This window comes from Dermacentor albipictus, chromosome 2 (assembly GCF_038994185.2).
Source record: "Dermacentor albipictus isolate Rhodes 1998 colony chromosome 2, USDA_Dalb.pri_finalv2, whole genome shotgun sequence".
Taxonomy (NCBI): domain Eukaryota; kingdom Metazoa; phylum Arthropoda; class Arachnida; order Ixodida; family Ixodidae; genus Dermacentor; species Dermacentor albipictus.
The window spans coordinates 159,441,405-159,452,152 of NC_091822.1; the positions used below are offsets into that span (position 1 = coordinate 159,441,405).

General features: G+C 47.2%; 1 protein-coding gene across 1 annotated transcript; it reads left to right on the plus strand.

The window, feature by feature from the left end:
- Window positions 1–5,584: 5,584 nt before the first annotated feature.
- LOC135897451 (ubiquitin-conjugating enzyme E2 Z-like) lies at window positions 5,585–6,313 on the plus strand. Its single transcript, XM_065426060.2, has one exon. It carries the CDS (start codon window positions 5,585–5,587, stop codon window positions 6,311–6,313), a length of 729 nt encoding a protein of 242 aa, XP_065282132.1.
- Window positions 6,314–10,748: the final 4,435 nt, after the last annotated feature.

Genomic DNA, 10,748 nt, shown 5'->3' on the forward strand with positions numbered 1-10,748 from the left:
AATAGCGTCCACAGAAAACTTTCTTTCCCTGCCTTCTCTTCATACTTGAGCCGAGGGCTCGCGTGACGTCATGAGTCCGGCCTTGTGATCTTCTGACAATCATATTCTCCCCGGTCCTCTTTTGTTTTTCGCGTCGAAATGATTGAAACCCTTGGGAGCCCTGCCAACGTCACAATACCCGCAATAATTCAGCACAATTTATGCTTGTTTCCACAAGCTTAATTCATAGCAACGAAGCATCACTTCAATATTTACTAGCTAAAGCTAACTGGAATGACCAAAAGTACTTAAATGACCTCGGGCGGTATAGCGGAATTGCAGTCTTCATTTCTGCTGGCCAGTTATTACAACAGAAGTGCAGTGCTAAATCATTTTAGATCAGAACAACCTGATCTCACAGACATTTAGTGCTAGAAAGGCTGGGCCAGTATTACGGCACTAAAGAAATCCAAGTGCTTATTAAGAGGAATCGTTACCTCGGGCCCAACTTCAACGCCGGCTATTGAAATACACGTAAAACGCAGAAATGTACTTCTATGACGACCCATGGGCCAATTTTAATCAAATGTATGGCATTTCAGGGACAAAGTTAAAGGGTACTGAATATGGCAAACATAACCTTTATTTGTGGTTTGGTATTTGTTACAGACAATCCCGAAAACCTGAAAGTTCAAAAAAAAAGAAAAGTACAGAATCGCAATGTTTAAAAATCCGTAACTCTGCACCAATAAGACATATCGCTATTATGTAACCTGCAACGGCCAGAACATGTAACCCAGATAAATTCGATATATGAATTTATATCTTAAGTGAATATGTTGTTTGCCCAGTAAGGAGCCGGTTTGATGGTTTCCGTTACACTCAACACAGATGGGGTGACATTCGTGGTCCATGGGTGCGTCTTTCATTCCACACTTGGGGCAGAATGTGTAGGTGGCGTTAGTGCTGACGCCTTGGCTGTGACCAATCCCGCGGCATCGGGTGCAGGCTTCTACCTTCTGCCTGAAGGGGCGGCATCGAAGTGCACAGCCGTCGTAGTAGAGGTAGAAAGGGATGATTTTGCCTTGGAATATGACTATGATCGTTTCAGTATTGCCCAGGCGTCGTGCACTCCCAATAGCCAATGTTGGTTTGCCTTTGCGGAGGAGAGGCGATGTCGTCTTCCGAGTAATCTGGGGGCAAGTGAATGCGTCCTCTGGAGTTGTCCATGGCATCAGGACATTGGTGGCGACTTCATAAGGGCTACCATTGAATTGCAGACACTGGATGTTGTGGTAGAGATCTGCACGACCCGTGGCTGGTGTGGTGATTAGAACGGTATTCTTGACGATGTTGACTCGAATTCGGTCAGAAACAGTGCGGTAGGAGATGGGGAGGGGAGCCCCGCAGCCTTGAGGATGACTTTTGTGAGGATGCATGCATGGATTCAAGCGCAGCTAAGGCCCCCGCGAACTCTTAGGATGATAATATAATCCCTGCGCGGCAGCGGCGGGGGCTTCGGCTCCGCTCTTGATTGAGTACTATGAGCCACTTGGGGGTGTACTGGTGGCGAAGGATGCTGACGCTGTCTTGAGAGGTTATCGTGGATCTCGCACCTGGTGCGCGCGCCATCGACGCCAGCGGCGTCGCGCTCCGTTCCTGCGCTCATGCTAGGCGGAGTTAGGCCTAGCAGCGAGACGATGAGCCGAGAGCCGTAAAAAATGGCTGTGGCTTAGCTAAGGTTAAGCCCAGGATGCGAAGCATACTAGCGTTTATTTTAACGCGACAGCGTTAAGGAGCTCGTGTCGCAGAAAAGCCGGTGTCGTCGGCGTCGGCTCAGGCGTGCAGCGCTTGCTCAGGCGCACATTTCGTTGTCGCGCCGAACGCTGCGTTGCTCGACGCTCACCGCGTCCGATGCGGGAGGCGACGCCGCGAGCGACGGCACGAGTTGGAGCCCCGTTTCTCCTCTGTCGTGACGTCACGGTGTCACGTGGTGTTGAAGGCGACACCACCGCGCCTGAGGAGCTGGTTTGAGCTCTAGTATTATGCTTCGCATAAAATGGCTGCGGCTCGCGTAAGGGACGTCGGAGTTGCTAAAAAAACTGTCAAAAAGTGCAGACAACACACACATAGGTCCAGGCAGGAAATCATGGCTCTTGAAGCCATCGGGTAGGCACCAAAAAAAATGTAAGAGCCGAGGTAACATGCGACCGCTAGCAGCGTCGTTGTCTTCGTTTTCCCCTCGAACACTTGAGAGACCGATCAAAAGACCACAAAGACAGATTGTCCGCGCCAACCACAATATCGCGAAATGAAAACACGTATAGAGCGGCGCTCAAATGTCGCATCAGGAAGTAACCAAATCGTCGGTGTTTTTTTCTCCGGCCGCAGGAATATACATAAATTGTGGGCACTTCAATAAAATAAACAAATAAGCGCTTTCATTATACGACCTAGCGCATAAACGAAAACGTAAAGGATTGAGGGTGGTTGCCGGTAGCGGCGACGCATGCCCTTATTTTATTATGTAGATATGCCATGGATGGTACGTTTTTTTTTCCTTCGAGCGTAATTTAATAAGAGGTTTATGCTATGCGTACGATTGCACTGCGCGGCACAAGCTTTTTCCTCACAGTAAAAAGAATAAAAACATATTGTAAAATAATCTGTGATGGTACCTGGAGACGCTAACCAGCTTTTACAAAGTGACATCTCGTGGGCCTGACTTACGTATTGGCTCCAAAGACCGGGAGACGCCGTTGGATATTGTGAGAATATAAACTTTTTCAAACCACCACAATACTGCAATCAGCCCTTCACGATTGGTCAAACAGATTTCCGACCGCTAAGTATGTGTGACTGCGCAGTACAAAGGAAAAAATATATTTCTTATTCGACGCTTTTTGACCGTTAGGCGTCTGATATTCGTCAAAAGATTTTCGAGTAGCGTCCACGCTGTCTGTCTGTCCCGCAAAGTCACATAACCACCACAACTCATCGCGTCAAAGCAACGTGTACGTGTTCAAGAGGAATTAATATGCCACCCCAACAGCTTTTTTTATTAGCCAGAGACATCCCCTTTTTCCGGAAGGAACAAAAGATGGCTGGCGACCGATCGCTCAAGTGCTGACTACTCGCACCAACGGGTGAGCGTGCATTTATTTGCGTATAATAAAACATTTATTGCGGCAGTTAAAGGTAAACCAGTCCTTTCGGTACGCATACCAGGATCCATTTTAGCAGTATTCTTAATCTTCCATTCCGTGCCACCGCAATTTTCGACCAATTACGACAAGGGGAGAAGGGGCAGCGGAACAATCGGAGACGCCGCCCCACCACCCTCCAAATCCGATTATCTATCTTTGACTGCACTGGCTTGGCCCCTTGGGAATCCTCCACTTGAGCGTGCTCCTCACATCTTGTCAGCCACTTATTGAGACGGAGAGAAAGGGATGCATACAAAGGCAGGGAGGATAACCAGGGGCAGTTCCGGCGGGTTACCCTGCACGGGGGGAAGGGTTAAGAGGGATAAAAAGAGAAAGAGAGCGGAAGGGGTAGATAGAAAGAAATAGAGACGAGCACGTGGAAAACGCTTCTATTACAGAGCGGTAGGGGCGGCATTCTTACAGTCTATCGTGAAGCCCGCAGACCGCAGGAACCTTAACAACGCAAGTTGGGCCTTTAGCGTGAATGTTCTGAGGGAGCTTTGAATTCTAATAGTGGACGATTGTCCAACTGGTCCAGTATTCTGCACAACACTTAACGTAAGAGCCACTTATTGCAATAATGATATCACCTAGGTGCTGCACACGGCTAAGCGCAGGAGGCCATTTCTGCTTGGCGAAACGGTTTGGAGACAGTTATGGCTAAAATATCAAGTGTCGCACCCAGGACCGGAATATCTTTGCGGGTCATGAAGAGTTCCGAAGGAGTAAAAAGGCCAGACCATTCGGCAGACACCGCCGCAGAATATGGGAACGACGGCAGACAAGCACGGTGGTATTGCGAGCTATTCCGGTGTGAGAAAACCCAGAAAGCGGCTTCCTAACTTTTTCCTAGAGAGGGAGACAGGCGTTCGTTCCGTACAGACATGGCTGATCCATTACCAATTAGCGCAACAATATGGACGCCGTCAACATTAAAAGAGACAACGTTCGCAGGCGACAATGGAGGACTTCTATACAACGATGGCGACGCAGTTCTTGCCTCCTGAACTGCGGCGTCGCGTCTCCCTCTTGCGTGAGTGACGGACGCCGACGCATGGTAGACAACGAGCGGCGACGCGGTTAGTGTCAACGACGTGCAAGTATATGTTACTCAATGAGTGGCCTGCTGGACTGCCGACTGGATAAGCGTCGTGGAGAGGTTGCACGTCGGCGTGGCGAGGTATCTTGACAAAGCCGTCAGGTTGCAGGATGTGGCGGCGACAACGTCGTGCAACATGTCCCGGTATACCACAGGTAAAACATATGGGCCTGTTGTCTTGTGCAGGCCAAGGATTTACAAAGGAAGGAACAGGTAGATTAACAGGATGGCGAACGGGTGGAAGCGGCCCTGGATGAATCGAAAATAACGGTCGGCGACGAGGCTGCGCGGTGACGGATTCTGCGAGTGGAGCGGAAACAAGGTACTGCTGATGCGCCATTGGTAAGGCCTCAGGAAATTGCTCTTCAATAACCTGCCGGAACATCGGGGCGAGCTGTGCAGGGGGCGGTTGCGTCAGCGCCTGCTGTTAGAGAAGCTATGCGAGGAGTATCAGAGAAAGCTGACGTGTGACTTGTCCCCGCGCGAATTCTTCGGTTTATGTCAGCAGGAGATGTGATCAGAGAAGACGGCCACGGCAGAGAGGGCTTCGTTAACTCCCACATGATAGACGGTATGCCATCTCGCGCTGCCTCATCATTTCGTCGTAACTTTCCCATAAAATCATGAACTCTGCTTCGGTATACGCTTACTCTACGCGATCAACATGTCAGTAATGTCTCCGGTGATGTACTTCAATATGTATTTCACCTCGCTATTTTCGGACATAGAAGTATCAAAACGTTTGCGAAGGCCCGGATCATCTTCAATATAACGGGTACACTCGCTTTACAAACCACTGCTTGGCGAGTAAATTGCGAACGGCGCGGTGACCCAAAGCTTCAGCGGAAATGGTCTTTAACGTCGACCAGGACTGAAAGTTGACTTCGCAATTTCTATCTGCAAGTAAGCGAGTACCGCGAATCAGTAGATGACGGTATTTAAGTACCCTTCGATCTTCGCATCAATTCGGTGACCACGTAGTCGGTACCTTCCGCCGGTTACGCGGCACTATGTAAATGTCTTTCTTGCCATTATCTGCCGTGAGTAACGCGTTAGTATTGAAGAAATAAAAAAATAGAATATTTTCTTCCCCAAAACAGTTTCCTCACCCATTTGTTTCATTGCTGTAGTTATGAATAATGTTTCTAGCCAAACACACAAATCCATGCGCATTTCCTGAAGTGGGTACATACCATATACGTGTTTACAACCCATCATTATCAATGACCGTTGCCGTTGAGGACCTTCGGGCCATCGACATCTGCTCAAGAGTCGTCGTCGTCGAGAAAGTTTGACGAAAATGGATCGCGCAACGCAAAATTACTGGGACGCCGTTAAGAACGAGCAGCCAACGCCACAGTGCCTGCAGAGGGTGCAGCGGGACCTGGTGGAGTTCCACGCTGACCCCCCGCCGGGAGTGTTCGTCGTCCCGGAAGAGAGCGACATGAGCGTGCTGCACGCCATCGTCGTGGGACCCTGGGGCACGCCACTCGAAGGTGGCCTCTTCCGCTTGCAGTTGAAGTGCCCGCCCGACTACCCGATGCGGCCACCTCGTGTGCGTTTCCTGACTGGCGCAGGAAAAGTATCCTTCAACTCGCACATCTACGGTGAGCACATCTGCCTCAGCCTACTAGGCACGGCTCCTGATGGACCAAGTTGGAGTGCCGCGCTGAGCATCGGCAGCCTGCTCGTCTCCATACAGTCCTTCCTGGCCGACGGTGCTATGGAGAGCATGCGCCACCACGCGATTAGGGTGGCCGTATGCGACACGCTCGAAGACTGTCTACAGGAAAGAACCGAGCCTCCTACGCCACCGGCCCTCACGCAGAAGGTCCTCAAGTACTTCGCCGAAAACTACGCAAAGTACGAGGACGCGGTCCAGGCGCAGATCAATTCCTGGAGAGTACTCTCATGGATTATGGGTGTGGCGTACGGAAGTTACGAACCACTGCTGAAGCGACTTCGCGACATCAAAAAGAGGATCGATGAGAAGAACGTGACGGCCAATGGACTACAAGATAAGGAGTGACGCAAGGGTTCCATGCCCCCCCACCCCTGTTTTTTTTTTTACGACGGTACAAGTCAGCTAAAGAACGAATGCTGCGGCGGTCAGGCATCAGCCCATATTTCTGCGAAACGCAAAATTAAGCGCTCTTGAAGCAGCTCGCGAAATTGGCGAGATCTAAAGAAAATATCAGACGGCCGCTACAACATAGGAAGGTGGCATTTCTCTCGGTTGAGTAAAGCATTCGGATGTGTCCTAGCTTGCGCGATATGGAGAGCTTGAATCTATAAGTGCTCGTCACCTGGCCCCACCAGAAGATTTGGTCCTAAAATCCTAATGTGCCGTCTAGGGAATGCCTTCCCGCAACATTTTTTTTATCATATTGGTTCGCTATTGGAAATAATAGGCGAAACTGAAATGTCGTGGAACAGTGCCTACACGCGATCGATGAACTTCACTGCCAACATTGACACTCTCCTTACACACCCTCGAATTTGCTGTCCACAGGACACAATCATTTTCTGCCTCCTTCGGTTCAATGAGCCCAGGGACCTTTTCTTTCTTATTTTTTGTTTGTTGCTTCTAATGTAAATACAGACCTCCCGAACACAAAGAAATTGCCGGGCTATATATATCCAATATATCCAAATATATCCAACAGCACTGAATATTTTGCCACAAAGCTTGTTTCTACAGCTTAGCGACGTCTAAATTCGGCTGTACAAATTATATTTATTTATTTATTTATTCATTTATTTATTTGGCGGAGGTTTCGTGACAAATTATAAAGCTGATGCTTATAATTTGTCACCAAGATAATAAAGCTCCTCAGTAGTTGCCACACCGGCGTCATCGACATTATTGTAACGCTCTGACATACCAAAACTTCTGACGTCGTGCAGCAATAAGCCTTTAGTGCCAATTTACACCGTATGCACTCGTAAAGCTCAGAAACTACCACACTGCGGCGAACGCTTGCTATAGCAGTTCTTACGACTCTTGCGATATTGTCGGCGTACCTCTAAGCGGAACCTGTACCTCGGAATCTGCCATCTACATATGTAGGAAAGTAGGAATTGCTGTGTTTGGCATCCTCCGCATTGAACCTAAAAATGCACGTTCTAGTTAAAGAAAATATATATAAATTATTTAAATAAATTAATAAATGGTAAGTAAATAAATAAATGAATGGTAGGTGGTACCAGCACATACACGATTTAAACACTCATCACAGGTCGTTCTTCTGAAGCGGTGATAAGTCCATTAGGGTGTTTCTGAAGGTAATCTGTTAAACACGTAAGTAGTGAGTTTTTCTTCAATAGTTGATTATGCATTTGAATTTGTGCGCTACTAGCGCCCGCGTCTTTGAGTCTTCGAGTTGACATTTTCTTTACCAAAAGTGTTTGCTTAAGCACACAGTATACTGGAAGTTCTAAATCACTCTGTAGAGGAGCGTGTCACTGCAACAATGTTTTGCATTTGTTCTCTATTAGAGGGGATAGGCGAAATTGTAATCAAGTGACAAAATGTTGCCAGAAAGCGAGCTTCACTGCCAAATACGATCCTCCCTCCAACAGTCTCGACAGTAGTACCCCAGAAGACTTTTCTTAACTGCCTTTTCCCACACCTGAGCCAGGACCCACGCGACGTCATGCATCCCGCCTTCTGGTGTTCTGACCGTCATTTCTGTCCGGTATTGTTTTTTTCGCATCAAATGATGATTCATCATCATCAGCAACAGCAGCCTGATATTGGGTCCACTGCCGGACGAAGGCTTCTCCCTGCGATCGCCAATTATGCCTGTCCTGACCAAACTGACTCCAACTTGCAACAGAAAGTTTTCCAATTTCGTCACCCCACCTAATTTTCTGCCGTCCTCGACTGCGCTTCTCTTGGCCCACATTCTGTAACTCTAATGGTCCACCAGTTGTACACCCTGCACATTACACTGCCTGCCCAGCTCCGTTTTTTTCTCTTGATGTCAATTAAAATATTGACTATCCCCGTTTGTTCTCGGATCAACACGGCATCTCTTCCTGTATCTTAACGGTACGTATAACAGTTTTCGTTCCATCGCTTTTTGCGCGGACCATAACTTGTTTTTGGAAAGATTGGTTGCGCTTTGTAGACGATCCCAAGGAAGACGACAGGACAGGCTTCTTCTTTGTGATCGTCTACAAAGCGCAACCAATCTTTCCAAATACAATGAACCAACTTGCCCTAAAACGCGTTCTCCTTAACTTGTTCTCGAGGATTTTTGTCAACTTCCAAGTTTCTGTCTATATGATAGCACTGGTAGAATGCAATGATCGCACATCTTTCTATTCAATGACAGTGGTAAGTTTCCAGTCAGGATTAGCCAATGCCTGCCGCATGCGCTCCAACCCATTTTTATTCATCCGTAAATTTCCTTCTTGTGATGAGGATCCACAGTAAGTAACAATAAAAATTCAAACAGCGCATAAACGACGGGACCAGAAAGAGGAGGAGACAGACTTTGTCTCCAAAGGAGGAGACAAAATTTACCAAGATAAGCCGACTCCTTTACCGACCCTAGAGGCTGAACAGGCGATCATGAACTCTTGTTCCCTTGGCAGGATATTGAACATTATCTTTGTCTTCTGCATATTAATGATTAAAATTTTCCACACCCTAAAAGTGACAGCACCAGCATAAAAGAATCCAGAATAATTGAGCACAATGCTTCTTTCTACACGCTTAATTGACAGCCATGAAATATCACTTCTATTTCGTAGCTAAAGCTGACTGGAATTACACAAAGTGATTAAGTAATTGTAATTAAGCGGTAGGCGGTATTACATTTTGTATTTCTTTTCGTCAACGATTTCCACAAAAGCGCCGGGCTAGATTATTTTGGATCACAACAAGTTAATCTCGTAGATTTTTACCGCTTAGAAGGCTGCCTATTATCACGGCAATAGATAAAACTTAGTGCTCACTAATAGGAAGCTTTACCTAGGGCCCAACTCCAGCGCCGCCTACTCAAATACATGAAAAACACAATGTTTTTCTCTAATACCTCATAGATCAATTTAAATCAAATGCGTTGTACATGAGCGAGAAAGATAAGGTCTACAGAATGTTGGATGAGAATGTTTATATATGGCTTGGAATCCTGTACAGACTATACCAAAGATTCGAAACTTTAGAAGCACATTGTTTCCAAATCCGTAACGGTGCGCCAATAACACATAACGTAATTCTGTAGGATGCATCCGTCAGACCATCTAAAGCGGATAAATTTGATATATGAATTTATCTCTTAAGTGAATATGTTGTGATGTTTCCAAGAGTATTGTCCCGATTAGTGAGGCAGTCGTGCCGCACTTCGCTCCGTTTGCAATGTGCCGCTTATACGACCTCGACAGGGTGAGGTGGGTTCTTCCATCAGGAGTCTAACATCGAGTCGGCCTAGTTGGAACAAATTGATGTTCAAACTTTCTTGCGCACACAAACAGGGACAAAGAATAGAAGAAACACAACGACGAACGCTTACCAGAGCTGCTGGGTTGTTTAAGCTATAGTTCGGACAAGTGGAAAGAGGGCCGGAAGAACTAGAAATGAACTGAAGCATTACTGTGAGTCGCGACTCGTAGTTATGCTTCATAACTAGCATAAATTATGAAGCATAACTGCGACTCGCAGTTATGCTTCAGTTCATTTCTAGTTCTTCCGGCCCTCTTTCTACTTGTCCGATGTATAGCTTAAACAACCCAGCAGTTCTGGTAAGCGCTCGTCCTTGTGTTTATTCTATTCTTTATCCCTGTTTGTTTGCGCAAAACAGTTTTAAGAGGAATGAGGAGACGGCGACGAAGGCGAGTATCGTGATCATGAGAAAAATAGAAGGAATGTATTCGCTTCACTGGTACGTGGTTGTGACTATCTGAGCGTCATGCGGTTCTGCCCAACACGGGTGCCCGGACGGCCTTCAATAATCCCTAACGGTCTCGTTGTGGTCGATGTCTCCTTGGGAAACTTATGGAAGCGTCGGTGCTTTTGTCAGGTAGTGAAGTCAACGCCCTCTTATCATTAGCGCCATCTCACTTTGGTCCTCCCTTTGGTGCCTGCTGTGGGCGTAGAGGGGTGACGCTTTTTCGAGCATGTGGGACATCATCTCGACATGGGAAAGCACGCGTGAATGCTTCCAACACTTGAGAGTTCGAAGTAGCATAACAGTCTTGTCGGGAATGACGGAAATCGTCACGACATCCGAAAGTGCGCTCGAATGTCTCCCACACTTGAGAGACCGATCAAACCACCACGAAAACAGATTATCCGCGCCAACGGCAATATCGCGATATGAAAACATGTATTGAACCGCGCTCAAAAGTCCTATTAGGGACTATCCCAATCGTCAGCGTTTTTTTTTTTCTGTCCGAGAAATATATCTAAAAGTGGTAACATCAATAAAAGCTAGAAATAAGGACTTTGTAGGACC

Excerpts from the sequence above, each read along its gene's own strand:
- LOC135897451 (XM_065426060.2), top strand. The coding sequence starts at position 5,585 with ATGGATCGCGCAACGCAAAATTACTGGGACGCCGTTAAGAACGAGCAG.